We start from the raw sequence: 18927 nt of genomic DNA, 5'->3' as shown, positions 1-18927 counted from the left end.
CCTGAGGTCCTTGTAACCCAGAGGTTCTTCTACCATATAAAGAAGTCCAACTACCCTGCTGAAAAACCACACTGAGAAGCTCTGAGATCGCATGAGCAGAGAAGGGGTCCAACTGAGCCTAAAGGTCCAGCCATCCCTGCCAAGCCACCAGGCATGCGAGTGAAGCTATCTTGGACCCTCTAGGACACAGTCACCAGGTAAATACCATAAGTGACACTAGTCAACCACAAGAAGCAGAAGAATCTCCCACTGACCTGTGCCCTAACTCCTCAACTACAAAAATGAGATACAATAAAAATATAAATAAAATGAATAAGATAAAATTTTAGAATGATACATAAAATCATTATTGTTTTAATCCTAATTTTAGGCATAGTTGGTTATTCAGCAATAGATAACCACAACTGGGTTATGAGTTAATGCTACAGAATTTCAGCAAAATGAAGCATTGTGTGCATTTAGTCCAAAGACTAATGTTTAATGAGAAAAATAATTAAAATTTACAAAGTAAAATGTACCTGATAACTGCATTTGTTGAAGCATCAGCATCTGAGGCATTTACCAATAAAACATCTGTCCCCGTTGGGTCATCTTCAGGAATTGTTGTGAAATACATTTTACTGGCAAAAGTGGGGACATTGTCATTGACATCATCCACTATGACATTGATAGTTCCAGTTCCAGTCAGGGCAGGGGATCCTAGAAGGAAAAGAAAATCAAGTCTTAATGTTCATAAATAACAAAAATAATAGCAAACTTAACAATTAGCTGTAGACAGAACTATGGAAGAGAATTTAGAAGACATCCCAAAGTAAAATTTGTGAACACATAGGCAAGTGATCGAGTGATTTTTAGTGTTGTTACAAGAAAAAAATATTTTTATTTAGGGACTAGTATTCCAGCTCTTTCCTAGTGATACTGCACAAAAGGAATACGTCAACCTCTTATTCTATTTTAAAGGTGCTGATTCAGCAATGCAGAACACAACAATATCATTTAAATGCCACAAAAGAGGCACTTACAGTAAAATAGCTCAAGCCAGATTTGGAGAATACCCCTGGGCCTGGAATAGCTGGCCAGCTGACAAGGCAGAGTTAAAAACTGTATTCCTAGATGTGACTCTCAATGCTATTGTCAACAAAATTCAACTGGGCTTCTGAGGCCTTTAAACCCCCTTTTCTGTACTAACCAATATTTGTTTGCAGAAATCTTAAAGAAGAAAGCTTCAAGTTAACATCAAAACTCTAATCTTCCACTTGCTGGAAATAACACTATGTCAATGAGCTGACTTGAAATCATTTTTATTGCATGTATTTAATATTTAAGGTAAATGTGAAACAAGTCATTTTTATTTCCTGTTCCAGTTCCGTTATCAGCATATAGTGAAAACCTAGCGTTTAACAAAATCTTGGGGTACACGGTCTGTACTACACAAGGTTAGCAGACTCGTTGTGGTGAGGATCAGATGACATATTTGGTTAGACTCTGTGGGTTGTCCCACAGGTAAATGGCAAATCATCTGCCCTTAGTTGTGTTTTCAAACTTTAATTTCTCTAAATAGAAATAATGAAAGTCTGTTTAACTGTATTTATGTACAATAAAATAAAGCCCTGGATACTCTTACTTTCTGTTTAAGATACTATTCTTTCTCCCATAAAATTATCTCCTGTTAAACAAAGTTTAAATTCTACTTATTTCCAGTACTCAACATTTTGTAAATAAAGCCATTCATTCACTCGCTCATTTGTTTCTCTGTAAAATGTTTATGGAGTAACTCTTTAGTATCAGGATGGTGTTGAGATTCACAGCCTTCCAATATTATTTTTTCATAATAATATTCTAGTGATTTGCTAGTATTTCCTTACTACTATTCAAACTTTTTCCTATTAGATTGTTATTACTGATGGCATAGTACCAATCAGCTTTTATGCTCAAATGTATAGGAACCAAAATCAACAGACTAGAAAATTAAGGAATGCAGTGGTTTTAGTGATCTGGTATTTTTGTGCTCTATGTAAGGAAGCTCAAATTCTACGTTAGATAAAAAATGTGTAAGACCACTTGGACTGGGCAGTGTAATGAGGCATGATACCTCCCGGAAACCTATGCAATTAAATTTAGGCTGCAAGCTGACCTTTGTTGCCATATATATCCTTCTCCATGACATAATTTATATTAAGCGTTCCATTTACATTAACATATTTTTAAATTCATGACTGCAGAAATCCTACTTTTTAGGTGTTTGATTTTACATTAAAGGAAAGAAAACTAGTTCTCACTTTTTGCTTTTTTTGTACAATCGACTACAGATGTTTAAATACTGTAATTTCCTTTTTACTAGTAATTGCCTTTTTACTAGTCACTTAAACAATGGTAGGCTGATGTCACAAACATTTCACACCCAGAATAGATCTGGAAGTATTATAAACACTGAAGGAGGAAGCACATTAAAATAATACGTTTTAAATCTCACTCAACATATTAATAATGATAATTAATTAATAAAATAATTAATAATGATAAAGTAAATAAAAAATAAAATAATTAATAATGATAATTGCAAATATTTACTGAGTCTTTAGGTATTCAAGTACTGGTTGAAGACATTTACTTGCATTGTCTAGTCTTCATAAGTTAGTACAACTCTTATCTCCATTTTATATATAAGTAAACTGAGAGAAAGGCTGAACAACATTTTTAGGGCCACAGACTTAGTGGGGAATGGAGCTGGGATTTGACTTGAATGTGGAGCTGTTGACTACTGGCAAAAAGCCATGAGGTGTTAGCAGCTGGACAAGTACTGCTCAGGGAGATGCTCTGGGACCCTGGGCAAGCCGATCCCCGAGAACAGCACGAGGCACAAGCTAGAGAAAAAGGTCCATCTGTGAGGGACCCTAGCTATTGTCGAGGTTGTTTGTGGAGCATTTGGAGACAACAGTCTGGTCATGAATTTTGAATTTTTCATAGCACATGTTAAAACCAAAATCAATTTTTCTGGGGTATTCTTTTTGGCCAATGTTTGGCCTAAAGCTCTTGAATGTGTTTAATTACATACAGTTGGATGAAATGGAAGTTAATGATGTGAATGATGTTAGTATTTCTCCCACTGGTTGCATTAAAAAAAAATAACTAGAGGATATCTGTGCTTTTGTGTGGCCAGAAGGGGATATCATGGAAAGGAGGCTGTACATCTGATGAACTGAGAGAAGGGATAACTAAATCAATGTCCCAGAGGACATGAAGGGCTCTTTTATCTCTTTTATTGACATTGTACTCCACTCACTAAATCTGTCTCCTTATATGCAAAATGGGAATAATGAAAATAGGACCTACCTCAAAAGAGGTGTTGAGGGGAATGTAACATGCTTAGGATAGTGGCTGGTACATAGTTAAAATGTATTCTATAGTACTCTTTGTTGTTGTACTTGTTTTAGAAACAAAAAAATGGAACATTGACCTTTTAAAGGTCCATTTTTAATCCTACAGATTTCTGTGTCATAGTTCTCAGGATTTTTGTTCCTCCACAAAACTTTCAAGTCAATCCTATGATAATATTATTCAGGAAAAGATTTGGAATCATTCTTTTCTTTTAATGATTTTTTTGTAGTTATAAGTATATGAGATACTTAGCTTTCAAAACTTTCACAGCTTTGTGGAAGACGTTGAATTGAAAGTTTAAAAATGCAAAATCTAAAAATTTACAGTGAGAGTTTAAAGAAGACCTGAATACGTCTGATATGCTCTCTAATCAACAGTGTCTAAACTTGTTAAGAAATAACACAGTACTGCCAAACAAAGGTTTCATCTTTGGTATTCTAAAGTGTCTGATGACACACATATGGAAAACCTCATAAAATGATGACTAAATCATTTGGTCAGGAACATGTGATTTCTTTCCTTGTCTATAAACTACATAAATATTGTTGCTAATGTGTTTTCTGAATTAGTAAGCAAAAAGAACAAAACATTGTTTACCCAGGAAAATATTCAGCAAGTTCAATCTCCATACCAGAGAATAATTTTTTCACAAGATCTTAAAAGCGCACCAGAGACAACAGATGGGCCTGGCTTGAGAAATGGCCCCATAGGTAATCCCATATCCACATGGGACATCTTCTTAAGCCAAGAACCAGGCCCAGAGTCCCCTTTTCTCTTCTTATTAGCAGCCACAGCCCACTTTCAAAGCACTTGGGGTTCTTCTCTTCCTATTTTCTTCAAGAATTGATAGAATGAAACACAATCTCTACAGTGGCCTCACTTTCTTGTTGCCCCAGGGGATGTGCAGGAAGGTCTTATTTACTTTTTAAAGTTTTACAAGGAAACTTCACAAAGACAACGTTCTACATTTCTAAGTCTTTTACTGAGATTTAACTTACTCCGAACTCTGCCTCCAATATTTTTCATTTATTCTTGGGGGTGGGGCTTTCCATCGCACACCTCACTCCAGCCTCAGACTTATGCACTATAGCAGGAGCTCCACAAGGCCCTTCCTCTCAGCTTTAGGCAGGGAGATGAAATCAAGGGACAAAAAGCAGCAATGCCCCTGGATTTCAAGTGAGTAAGCCTCATCTCTACACACTCTTCTCAGATGAAGGATACAAGTTCCCTAGTCCTTGGCCCACACAGACTTTAGTGCTTCCTCGTCTCCTAACGGAGTGATGAAGTCTTGTTTTTGTTGTTGTTCTTGTTGATTTTCTGTGTTTGTTTGCTTGTTTTTGAGCCCTTCCTCTTAACTATGTGAAAAACTGGTCCTGGTGCTTATGTTCCTGTTTCCCCACATCTTTTTGGTTATAGCCCATGTGAAGTGCTGCATGATGTTCACTATTACTTTATCTTTGGTCCAGAAGTTTCTGCTGGTTCCAGAGTCTCGATATTAGTATGTCAAAAACTCAAGTCTTAATTATTCTGTGTAAACTTAGCCCAATATTTATATATAAATTGAAAAACATATGTGCAAATACATATACACATATATATTTATAGATACCTATTATTGACCATTTATTTGATAACAGATATATGTATGACTATCTTATATATGTATTACTCATTTAATATATAGATTCATGAAGTAAGTATTACTATTTAATTTTTTAAATAAAGAACTTTAGACCCAAAGAATTTGAGCAATTTATTTACATTCAGCCATAGTGGCAGAAGGAAATCAGTTTTGAACTCTTAAAAAAAATATCTTTTCTCAGTTCATTAGGCTCAGATAAAAGTATGCCACTCTTATTGCATATTTTTACTCTATATTATTATTCTTATCAATGTACTTCTGCCATATTCTCTATTAAGTTACAAACTAATTGAGAGCAGAAGTAATTGTTTAATTCATCTTTATATAAAACCATAATGCATACCAATAGACCTTGTCCTCAATGTTTATTAACTTCTCCTTTGACTCAATATATGGAAATCTGATCTAGTGACTACATGGCTGAAAGTTCAAAAAGCTGAACAGTTCTAGAAATATACATCTGGGAATATAGGTTTTAGCCTATGGCCAGGGTCAGAGAACAAGACTGTCGACAAAGGTCAAAGTTTTGGAGATAGTCTACTACTTATAACAGAGGGTCCCAATTAATCCTGAATCCCATGAGAAGAATCAGAATACCAGGGGCCAATGTTTAGCTTGGATAGATCTGATAAGGATGAATTATATAGGTAGTGGCGTACTAGGGCAAGATTACTCGATTTCATCTGGAATTGATTTATGAGAACCAGATGCAAACAGAAAGAAGAGGGAGGATGTAATGACACAGGCTGCTGGTAGAAGACAGTGAGCCAGTGAAAGGGGTTGAAGAAACAAATGAAATAAAAGGACAAGATCTCAGAAATTTATAGTTGTAGATGTTAGGAGGGTACAGTGGACATTTGAAATACAATCAGAGGTCAGATGATAAAATGAACTTTAAATTTAATTTTGTGAAAATTATATGTATTGTATACATCATAATCTGTGTATATATGTATATATATATATATATAAATAAAATAAATATAGGTAAATTGATAGGAACCTTCTGAAATTTTTAGAGCAAATAGAAAAAAATACATATGATTCTGAAAAGCACTTTTTAAAATGTGCAAAAACACATCTCACACACAAACACATACACACACACACACACACACACACACACACACACACACACACAGACTGCTCACAGCTTAATCTTCTGATAGTCCATTATAATTGGGAAGTTCCAAGCCTCGCCTGAGTCATATTTTATACTCTTATTTGGGAAATGATTAAACTGGTATTGCCTTTTAACACTAGTGGCCTAAAAAGATCAAATATATCAAAATAGGGCTTCTCTGGTGGCGCAGTGGTTGAGAGTCCGCCTGCCAATGCAGGGGACACAGGTTCGTGCCCCGGTCCAGGAAGATCTCACATGCCGCGGAGCAGCTGGGCCCGTGAGTCATGGCCGCTGAGCCTGTGCGTCCAGAGGGAGAGGCCACAACAGTGAGAGGCCTGCGTACCGCAAAAAAAAAAAAGAAAAAAAAAGTTCAAGGAAACTTAAAATAAGATTTTAAAAAGAGGAAACCTTCAAGATGGAGGAGGAGTAAGACGCAGAGATCACCTTCCTCCCCACAGATACACCAGAAATACATCTACATGTGGAACAACTCCTACAGAACACCTACTGAATGCTGTCAGAAGACCTCAGACTTCCCAAAAGGCAAGAAACTCCCCACGTACCTGGGGAGGGCAAAAGAATAAAGAATAAACAGAGACAAAAGAATAGGGATGGGACCTGCACCAGTGGGAGGGAGCTTTGAAGGAGGAAAGGTTTCCACACCCTAGGAAGCCCCTTCACTGGCAGAGACGGGGGTGACAGGGGTGAAGCTTCAGAGCCATGGAGGAGAGCGCAGCAACAGGGGTGCAGAGGGCAAAGTGAAGAGATTCCCACACGGAGGATCAGTGCCCACCAGCACTCACCAGCCTGAGAGGCTTGTCTGCTCACCCGCCGTGGCAGGCAGGGGCTGGGAGCTGAGGCTCGGGCTTCGGAGGTCAATTCCCAGGGAGAGGACTGGGGTTGGCTGCATGAACACAACTTCAAGGGAGCTAGTGCACCACAGCTAGATGGGAGGGAGTCTGGGAAAAAGTCTAGAACTGCCTAGGAGGCAAGAGACCATTGTTTCAGGGTGTGCGAGGAGAGCAGATTCAGAGCACCACCTAAACGAGCTCCAGAGATGGGCATGAGCTGCAGTTATCAGCGCAGACCCCAGAGACGGATGAGATGCTAAGGCTGCTGCTGCCGCCACAGAGAAGCCTGTGTGCAAGCACTGGTCACTATCCACACCTCCCCTCCTAGGAACCTATGGAGCCCACCACTGCCAGGGTTTTGTGATCCAGGGACAACTTCCCCAGGAGAAAAATTGGCATGGCTCAGGCTGTTGCAATGTTACATCAGCCTCTGCAGCCACAGGCTCGCCCCACATACCGTACTTCTCCCTCTCCCCGGCCTGAGTGAGCCAGAGCCCCTAATCAGCTGCTACGTTAACTCTGTCCTGTCTGGGTGGGAAAGAGATGCCCTCTGGCGACCTACACACAGAGGCAGAGCCAAATCCAAAGCTGAACCCTGGGAGCTGTGCGAACAAAGAACAGAAAAGGAAATCTCTCCCAGCAGCCTCAGGGGCAGCGGATTAAATCTCCACAATCATCTTGATGTACCCTGCATCTCTGGAATACCTGAATAGACAACAAATCATCCCAAAATAGAGGCGGTGGATTTTGTGAGCAACTGTAGACTTGGGGTTTACTGTATGCTACTGACTGGTTTCTGGTTTTATGTTTATCTTCGTTTAGTATTTAGAGTTTATTATCATTGGTCGATTTGTTTATTGATTTGGTGGCTCTCTTCCTCCTTTTTTTTTTATATATATAGATATATATATTTTTTCCTTTTTCTCTTTTTGTGAGTGTGTATGTGTATGCTTCTGTGTGAGATTTTGTCTGTAGAGCTTTGTTTTTACCATTTGTCCTAGGGTTCTGTCTGTCCATTTTTGTTTCTTGTTCTTTTTTTTTTTTCTTTCTGTATCGTTTGTAACACTTGTTATCATTGGTAGATTTCTTTTTTGGCTTGGTTACTCCCTTCTTTCTTTTTCTTTATTACTTTTTAATATTTTTTATTTTTAATAATTATTTTTTATTTCAAAAACTTTATTTTATTTTATTTTACTTTACTTTATTTTTTCTTTCTTCTTTCTTTCTTTCTCCCTTTTCTTCTGAGCCATGTGTCTCACAGAGTCATGGTACTCAAGCCAGGTGTTAGGCCTGTGCCTCTGAGGTGGGAGAGGCAAGTTCAGGACATTGGTTCACCAGAGACTTCCAGGCTCCACGTAACATCAAACAGTGAAAGGTCTCCCAGAGATCGCCAGCTCAATGGTAAGACCCAGCTCCACTCAATGACCAGCAAGCTACAGTGCTGGACACCCTATGCCAAACAACTAGCAAGACAGGAACACAACCCCACCCATTAGCAGAGAGGCTGCCTAAAATCATAATAAGGTCACAGACACTCCAGAACACACCAACAGAGATGGTCCTGCTCACCAAAAAGACAAGATCCAGCCTTATCCACCAGAACACAGGCACTAGTCCCCTGCACCAGGAAGCCTACACAACCCACTGAACCAACCTTAACCACTGGGGGCAGACACCAAAAACAACAGGAATTACAAACCTGCAGCCTGCGAAAAGGACACCCCAAACACAGTAAGCTAAGCAAAATGAGAAGACAGAGAAACACACAGCAGATGAAGGAGCAAGGTAAAAACCCACCAGACCAAACAACTGAAGTGGAAATAGGCAGTCTACTTGAAAAAGAATTCAGAGTAATGATAGTAAAGATGATCCAAATCTTGGGAACAGAATGGAGAAGATACAAGAAATGTTTAACAAGGACCTAGAAGAACTAAAGAGCAAACCAACAATGATGACCAACACAATAAATCAAATTAAAAATTCTCTGGAAGGAATCAATAGCAGAATAACTGAGGCAGAAGAACAGATAAGTGACCTGGAAGATAAAATAGTGGAAATAACTACTGCAGAGTAGAATAAAGAAAAAAGAATGAAAAGAATTGAGGACAGTCTCAGAGACGTCTGGGCCAACATTAAATGCACCAACATTCGAATCATAGAGGTCCCAGAAGAAGAAGAGAAAAAGAAAGGGACTGAGATAATATATGAAGAGATTAGAGTTGAAAATTTCCTTAATATGGGAAAGGAAATAGTCAATCAAGTCCAGGAAACGTAGAGTCCCATACAGGATAAATCCAAGGAGAAACACACCAAGACACATATTAATCAAACTATCAAAAATAAAATACAAAGAAAAATATTAAAAGCAGCAAGGGAAAAGCAACAAATAATATACAAGGTAATCCCCATAAGGTTAAGAGCTGATCTTTCAGCAGAAACTCTACAAGCCAGAAAAGAGTGGCAGGACATATTTAAAGTGATGAAAGGGAAAAACCTACAACCAAGATTACTCTACGCAGCAAGGACCTCATTCAGATTCGATGGAGAAATTAAAACATTTACAGACAAGCAAAAGCTAAGAGAATTCAGCACCACAAAACCAGCTTTATGAAAAATGCTAAAGGAACTTCTCTAGGCAGGAAACACAAGAGAAGGAAATGACCTACAATAACAAACCCAAAACAATTAAGAAAATGGTAATAGGAACATACATATTGATAATTACCGTCAATGTAAATGGATTAAATGTTCCAACCAAGAGACATAGACTGGCTGAATGGATACAAAAACAAGACCTGTATATATGCTGTCTACAAGAGACCCACTTCAGACCTAAGGACACATACAGACTGAAAGTGAGGGGATGGAAAAAGATATTCCAGGCAAATGGAAATCAAAAGGAAGCTGGAGTAGCAATTCTCATATCAGACAAAATACACTTTAAAATAAAGACTATTACAAGAGACAAAGAAGGACACTACATAATGATCAAGGGATCAATCCAAGAAGAAGACACAAAAATTGTAAACATTTATGCACCCAACATAGGAACATCTCAATACATAAGGCAAATGTTAACAGCCATAAAAGGGGAAATTGACAGTAACACAGTCATAATGGGGGAATTTAACACCCCACTTTAACCAATGGACAGATCATCCAAAATGAAAATAAATAGGGAAACACAAGCTTTAAATGATACATGAAACAAGATGGACTTGATATTTATAGGAGAACCATCCAAAAACAACAGAATACACTTTCTTCTCAAGTGCTCATGGAACATTCTCCAGGATAGATCATATCTTGGGTCACAAATCAAGCTTTAGTAAATTTAAGAAACTTGAAATCATATCAAGTATCTTTTCTGACCACAACGCTATGAGACTAGATATCAATTACAGGAAAAGATCTGTAAAAAATACAAACACATGGAGGCTAAACAATACACTACTTAATAACCAAGAGATCAGTGAAGAAATCAAAGAGGAAATCAAAAAATACCTAGAAACAAGTGACAATGAAAACACGACAACCCAAGACCTATGGGATGCAGCAAAAGCAGTTCTAAGAGGCAAGTTTATAGCAATACAATCCTACCTCAAGAAACAAGAAACATCTCAAATAAACAACCTAAACTTACACCTAAAGCAATTAGAGAAAGAAGAACAAAAACACCCAAAGTTAGCAGAAGGAATGAAATCATAAAGATCAGATCAGAAATAAATGAAAAAGAAATGAAGGAAACGAAAGCAAAGATCAATAAAACTAAAAGCTGGTTCTTTGAGAAGATAAACAAAATTGATAAACCATTAGCCAGACTCATCAAGAAAACAAGAGAGAAGACTCAAATCAATAGAATTAGAAATGAAAAAGAAGTAACAACTGACACTACAGAAATACAAAGGATCATGAGAGATTACTACAAGCAACTATATGCCAAAAAATTGGAAAACCTGGAAGAAATGGACAAATTCTTAGAAAAGCACAACCTTCTGAGACTGAACCAGGAAGAAATAGAAAATGTAAACAGATGAATCACAAGCACTGAAATTGAGACTGTGATTAAAAATCTTTCAACAAACAAAAGCTCAGGACCAGATGGCTTCACAGGCAAATTCTATCAAACATTTAGAGAAGAGCTAATACCTCTCCTTTTCAAACTCTTCCAAAATATATCAGAGGGAGGAACACTCCTAAACTCATTCTATGAGGCCACAATCAACCTCATGCCAAAACCAGACAAAGATGTCACAAAGAAAGAAAACTACAGGCCAATATCATTGATGAACATAGATGCAAAAATCCTCAACAAAATACTAGCAAACGGAATCCAACAGCACATTATATGGATCATACACCATGATCAAGTGGGATTTATCCCAGGAATGCAACAATTCTTCAATATATGCAAATCAATCAGTGTGACACACCATATTAACAAATTAAAGGATAAAAAGCATATGATCATCTCAATAGATGCAGAAAAAGGTTTTGAAAAAATTCAACACCCATTTATGATAAAAACTCTCCAGAAAGTAGACATAGAGGGAACTTACCTCAACATAATAGAGGTCATATATGACAAAACCAGGTCAACATCATTCTCAATGGTGAACAAAATGAAACCATTTCCACTAACATCAGGAACACTACAAGGTTGTCCAGTCTCACCACTATTATTCAACATAACTTTGGAAGTTTTAGCCACAGCAATCAGAGAAAAAAGAGAAAAAAAAGGAATCCAAATCGGAGAAGAAGAAGTAAAGCTGTCACTGTTTGCAGATTACATGATACTATACACAGAGAATCCTAAATATGCTACCAGAAAACAACTAGAACTAATCAACGAATTTCGTAAAGTAGCAGGATACAAAATTAATGCACAGAAATCTCTGGCCTTCCTATACACTAATGATGAAAAATCTGAAAGAGAAATTAAGGAAACACTTCCATTTACCACTGAAACAAAAAGAATAAAATATCTAGGAATAAACCTACCTAAGGAGACAAAAGACCTGTATGCAGAAAACTATAAGACACTGATGAAAGAAATTAAAGATGATACAAACAGATGGAGAGATATACCATGTTCTTGGATTGGAAGAATCAACATTGTGAAAATGACTATACTACCCAAAGCAATCTACAGATTCAGTGCAATCCCTATCAAACTACCAAAGGCATTTTTCACAAAACTAGAACAAAAAGTTTCACAATTTGTATGGAAACAAAAAAGACCCCGAACAACCAAAGCAATCTTGAGAAAGAAAAATGGAGCTGGAGTAATCAGGCTCCCTGACTTCAGACTATACTACAAAGCTACAGTAATCAAGGCAGTAAGGTACTGGCACAAAAACAGAAATATTGATCAATGGAACAGGATAGAAAGCCCAGAGTAAGCCCATGCACATATGGTCAGCTTATTTTTGATAAAGGAGGCAAGAATATACCATGGAGAAAAGACAGCCTATTCAATAAGTGGTGCTGGGAAAACTGGACAGCTGCATGTAAAAGAATGAAATTAGAACATTCCCTAACACCATATACAAAAATAAACTCAAAATGGATTAAAGACCTAAATGTAAGGCCAGACACTGTAAAACTCTTAGAGGGAAAACACAGGCAGAACACTCTTTGACATAAATCACAGCAAGATCCTTTTTGACTCACCTCCTAGAGAAATGGAAATAAAAGCAAAAACAAACAAATGGGCACTAATGAAACTTAAAACCTTTTTCACAGCAAAGGAAACCATAAACAAGACAAAAAAACAACCCTCAGAATGGGAGAAAGTTTTGCAAATGAAGCAAGTGACAAAGGATTATTCTTCAAAATTCACAAGCAGCTCATGCAGCTCAATATCAAAAAAACAAACAACGCAATCCAAAAATGCACAGAAGACCTAAATAGACATTTCTCCATAAAAGATATACAGATTGCCAACAAACACATGAAAGGATGCTCAACATCACTAATCATTAGAGAAATGCAAATCAAAACGACAATGTGGTGTCACCTCACACTGGTCAGAATGGCCATCATCAAAAAATCTAGAAACAATAAATGATGGAGAGGATGTGGAGAAAAGGGAAACTTCTTGCACTGTTGGTGGGTATCTAAATTGTTATAGCCACTATGGAGAACAGTATGGAGGTTCCTTAAAAAACTAAAAATCGAACTACCATACGACCCAGCAATCCAACTACTGGGCATATACCCGGAGGAAACCATAATTCAAAAAGAGTCATGTACCACAATGTTCATTGCAGCTCTATTTACAATATCCAGGACATGGAAGCAACCTAAGTGTCCATCAACAGATGAATGGATAAAGAAGATGTGGCACATATATACAATGGAATATTACTCAGCCATAAAAAGAAATGAAATTGATTTATTTGTAGTGAGGTGGATGGACCTAGAGTCTGTCATACAGAGTGAAGTAAGTCAGAAAGAGAAAAACAAATACCGTATGCTAACACATATATATGGCATCAAAAAAAAAAAAAAAGAAAGAAAGATGGTTCTGAAGAACTTAGGAGCAGGACAGGAATAAAGCCACAGATGTAGAGAATGGAGTTGAGGATATGGGGGGGGGAGGGTAAGTTGGGATGAAGTGAGAGAGTGGCATGGACTTATATATACTACCAAATGTAAAATAGATAGCTAGTCGGAAGCTGCCGCATATCACAGGGATATTAGCTCGGTGCTTTGTGACCACCTAGAGGGGTGGGATAGGGAGGGTGGCAAGGAGACGCAAGAGGGAGGAGATATGGGGATATATCTATATGTATAGCTGATTCACTTTGTTATAAAGCAGAAACTAACACACCATTGTAAAGCAATTTTACTCCAATAAAGATGTTAAAAAAAAAGATTTTAAAAAGAAAATGTTTCAGGCAAATGCTCTATCAGAAAATACATCTTTAATAAGTGTAATGAATGAGCCTAACCATCTAATTAAAGTTCAAACTGCAGACATTTTACATTTTTTGTTAGACCCTATAAATTAAACATACTTTCTTGAAACTTGAACGACTATTCAGCCGAAATAGTATTTTTGCTTAACTGAAATCTGTTGCTTTGCAACAAAGCCGATTTGTTCTTGACATCAAACATTTGGTGAAAGGGTCCCGACTGGGCGCTTGTTTGTTGTAATAAAGTATTAGCTTCTTTTTTTACCCATGCAGTAAATGCATATTTCTCACAGTAAGTAAGCCGTTCCCTGAAAATGTATTGAAAGCCATTCAATATTAACATTAAATTATGTGGTTAGATTTAAATCCAGAAAATACTTGAAGCAAGTAAGTATATAACATTTTAAATACGACCATCAGCTTTTATCTTAAAAATTTCATTTTATAATATATTACTGCTAATTAGTTTTATAAATATGTTTATATAAATTAGGTATATACACATTAGGTAACATTTTATTTTTAATCATTTCTCAGGAATCTTTATCAAAAACACTGTATTTCCTTAATATAAATTCCTATACTAAATAGAGGCGACAAGTAAAACTAAAGAAAGAACTTAGTGATGTTATGAAAATGAGACTGAAAAGTGGCCCACAATATAAATGTACTTAATGCCGCCGAACTGTACATTTAAAAATGGTAAAAAAGGTAAATTTTATGTTATATGAATATATAAATTTGGGCCTATACCCTGAGAAAACCATAATTCTAAAAGAGCCATGTACCACAATGTCCATTGCAGCACTATTTACAATAGCCAGGACATGGAACCAACCTAAATGTCCATCGACAACTGAATGGAGAAAGAAGATGTGGCACGTATATACAATGGAATATTACTCAGCCATAAAAAGAAACGAAATTGAGTTATTTGTAGTGAGGTGGATGGACCTAGAGTCTGTCATACAGAGTGAAGTAAGTCAGAAAGAGAAAAACAAATATCGTATGCTAACACATATATATGGAATCAAAAAAAAAATGCTACTGATGAACCTAGTGGCAGGGCAGGAATAAAGCCTCAGATGTAGAGAATGGACTTGAGGACACGGGGTGGGAGGGGGAAGCTGGGGCGAATGATAGTAGCATTGACATATATACACTACCGAATGTAAAATAGATAGCTAGTGGGAAACAGCAGCATAGCACAGGGAGATCAGCTCGGTGCTTTGTGACCACCTAGAGGGGTGGGATAGGGAGGGTGGGAGGGAGGCTCTAGAGGGAGGGGATATGGGGATATATGTATGCATATGGCTGATTCACTTTGTTGTACAACAGAAACTAACACAGTATTGTGAAGCAATTATACTCCAATAAAGATCTATTTATAAAAAGAGTTTATAAAGTAATAAAATGTAATGGAAACTAAATATTGTATCCCCCACACAAAGCATGTCATGAGGAGTTACTTTTTGGAGAATATTTTAAAAGACAACCTCTCAACACATGTTGAAACTCTGAAATACGAGAGGCTACCACCAAATTTGAAATACAACCTGCTTCCTGCCTACTTGCCTACTGAAAATATCAAATTAATATATTATGGAATAATTATCAAAATAGGCCACAAAATAAGATCAAGTTTTAACAAGATAAAATTTAGAAGATTTTTGAAAAGAAAAAATTTCCTCATAATAAGCTGACATTATTTTGTATTATATTTAATATTTATCCTTTAGGTAATATAAACATTCTCTTTAATATTTCAAATTGTTTGTTTCCATTTCAAACTTGGGTTTCCTTTGTCTACTCAGATTTATTGCTTAAATTGAGTAAATGAAAAGTAGACTGAAATTATCAAATTTTAATTCTATGCAACATGATGGCAATTCTAGATCTTATTTAGTGGAGTTTTGGAAGTTAGATCATCTTTCTTTTTGTATTTTTATCTTATGGATATACAAATGAAATTCTATGTAGGAAGAACTGTTCCTACTAAAGAGTAGCTGATTTAAAGTAAATTATTTAAATAAATCATTTATGATAATACTTAGTTGCTAACAGATTTTATACAAAAACTTACTAGAAATAAGAGGAAGTAAAACAATAACCAGTTATCAACCTTGGAAACAAAATTCTCATCTAAGACAAATACTCCAATGGAAATAACCAAAACTTCCTTCAACTTAAATATATAATTAAGTGAAATGCAAGTGATTTCTGGTAATTGAAGATTACCCTAGCACAATCTGATTTATGAAATCATTGGTGCCTTATGGAAAGTTCTCAAGCAATTTTCATTATTAAAAATGTTCTTCATAACAGACAAGGCAAGCTCTTCTTCAACATCTTCCCACAAATAACACTGACAAATGCAATCTTCCTGGAACAGTTAAAAAACAACTCTCTTCAGATCTAAAATATGATATGCTACATTTATGACCTCTCTTTTGATTATAGAGACATTTGCAATGCTGTGACCCTCTCAGCTGAACAATGTGACAGATAGTATTAATTTAAATGTCATCATATCCTCACCAAGAAAATAAAGTATAGTGATTAGCCCTTTTAGATTTTAGGATTAACTTTTGCAAAAGCATCATGTATCCCCTCCATCAAAAAGTAATTTCCAATCCCTGCATAAGAATGAAGTTTATTCCCTCTTTCAGTCAGATGATAAATGCCTTTAATTAGGAATGTTAATAACTGAACTTTTCCCCTCAGACCTATTAATTATGCTAACACATAGACAGTTCATTACCAGACTTTTTGGCCAAATCTATAGCCAGAATATCTCTATATTCCTTTAGTATATTAGACTGAGAACAGATAAATAAAGGTAATGTATTTAATTGGTACACAGATTAATCTCCCACCCCCAAATTAAATGCAAATACACATACAGCCCAATTGACTTATAGTGTGTGCATGTATGTGTATATTGTACATACTGTATATTCTTAGTATAATATTTAACATTTGATTTGCACTCTATAAAATCCTTGGATATGCATTTCCTGATCTGATGAGAACAGCAATCCTTTGATTTTGAATTCATGAATATTCTTATTTTACTTGCTGTCTTAACGGCAGAGAGCCAAAATTTGTTTCTTTCCTTTTTTTTTCCTTTGGTGCAAAAACCAGTGCTCTTTTTAATATAAAAATAATATTTAACCCAAAGAGAATAAATTCTTTAAACATGTTTTACATAAAACATAATATGGTAGATGAGCTAATCTGTGGGAAACTGAGTAATGGTTAAAAAATGGTCTCCTTGATCAGGTTTAGTGGCTTCAAATCCTATTTCCACTGATTAACAGCTGCAGACCTAAATCAAGTTGCAAACCTTCTCAGTTTTGTTTTTGTTTTACTTTTAATCCCTAAAATTGGAATCCAATTTACAAGGCAGTTATGAGATTAAATGAGATACTATAATACAAACTCTGGTATATACAAGCACTCAGCATGCACAGGATGAATATCCTCTAAAGTTTGACTGCCCAAGTTGTATCTCTACTCAAACGTCTTTTCTGGGAACTAAGCTTTTATATCTATCTACCTGACATCTCCACTGGAGATCTCATAATGTCTAAAATACAATATATCCAAAAAATAATTAAGGATAATCCACCCTAAAAAACTTTTGTGGGACTTCCCTGGTCGCCCAGTGGTTAAGACTCTATGTTTCCAATGCAGGGGACGTGGGTCCCATCCCTGGCTGCCAGGGAACTAAGATCCCACACGCCACGTGGCATGGAGGAAAAAAAAAAAACTTTTGTTTTAACATCCCCAAATTTCTCTGGCCAATTTTCTAGGACTCATGATGGATTTGTCTCTTTTCCTAATGTCCTGTACCTCCAGTTCCATCATCAAGTCCTATTGGCTCAACCTTCAACATGGATAAAATATTAGCTCATTCACACCACCTCCACACTGTCTCTAATTTCAAACACTCTCAGGGATTTGCTGTCATGGCCTTTAAATCACCATCTCTATTCTCACTGCTGTCTTCACCACTGCCACAAAACCAGATCTCTTCTCCACAAAGCCAGATCTCTCCAAAATCCCCTGTCACTCCCCTGTCCAAAGCTTTAATGAGACTTGGCCTCACTCTTTGAATAAAATTAAAGCTCCTTACCCTGGCCTAAAAAGTTTAGATGATCCAGCCTCTGCCTACCTCATCTTCCAAGACTCTTCCTCTCTTTTACTCTGGTGCAGCCATCTACACCCTCTAGCTCTTCTTTAGATATAGCCAACTTGATCTCTGCCTCCGGGCTGTTTCATCTACAAGTTTACCCAGTTCTTCACCTTTCACTGTCCTGACTGTGCTATCAAAAATAATACCTCCAATTCCTATTTTGCTAGCCACTTAACCTGCTTCATTTAACTTCATAGCATCTCATATAACTCTAGGCCTACATATTATATTTTGTCTATCTTTCTGACTAGAATGTAACTTCTGTGAAGACAGAGACTGTCATTTTTTCCACCACTGTATCTGCAGTTCCTAGAAGAATACCTGGGAGAGACTGCTCCATAAATATTTTCTGACAAAACATTGTCAAGATGCTTTTTACACATCAATACAGCCCATAGAAGCATATGAGTCTCACTGACTCTAATCATAATTCACTCATAAGGTCTATTAAATTACCATCATAGCTTCGTTTTAATACATACAAAATGACAACTGGCAGGGATATTTGGCAATATTATCATCTTCGACCTGTAAAGTCTAATGAATTTTTTATATCTTCTCCTACTTAGCAATTTAATTTGAACAGTGCCTAAACTGAAGCTCATTTTCAAACAATCACTATTGAAATTACTGATTCCAATTGATTTGACTTCACTTAAAATATTGTGAAACATTTATTTATGTACTTGGAAAAAGAAAAATAACCGTAGAACGTTTTGTTCATTAGAGTACAAGGAATAGCATAGAAGATGCAAAGAAGAAAAGCTTTCTTAAATTCGCGGTTTTGGAAATCTACGTTTTGCAGACAGTCATAA

At 36.5% G+C, this 18927-nt stretch overlaps 1 protein-coding gene across 3 annotated transcripts in view; it reads right to left on the bottom strand.

Moving 5' to 3' along the window:
* FAT4 (FAT atypical cadherin 4) overlaps positions 1 to 18927 on the bottom strand; it is a 171497-nt gene that overhangs the window by 49789 nt on the left and 102781 nt on the right. For all 3 annotated transcript variants that reach the window (XM_060148686.1, XM_060148685.1, XM_060148687.1), the window contains exon 7: positions 519 to 699. In XM_060148686.1, the coding sequence (XP_060004669.1) occupies positions 519 to 699 (181 nt within the window). The remainder of the gene's footprint in view (positions 1 to 518; positions 700 to 18927) is intronic.

Source organism: Lagenorhynchus albirostris, chromosome 4 (genome assembly GCF_949774975.1).
Source record: "Lagenorhynchus albirostris chromosome 4, mLagAlb1.1, whole genome shotgun sequence".
NCBI lineage: Eukaryota > Metazoa > Chordata > Mammalia > Artiodactyla > Delphinidae > Lagenorhynchus > Lagenorhynchus albirostris.
This window is presented reverse-complemented; position numbering and strand designations above follow the sequence as displayed.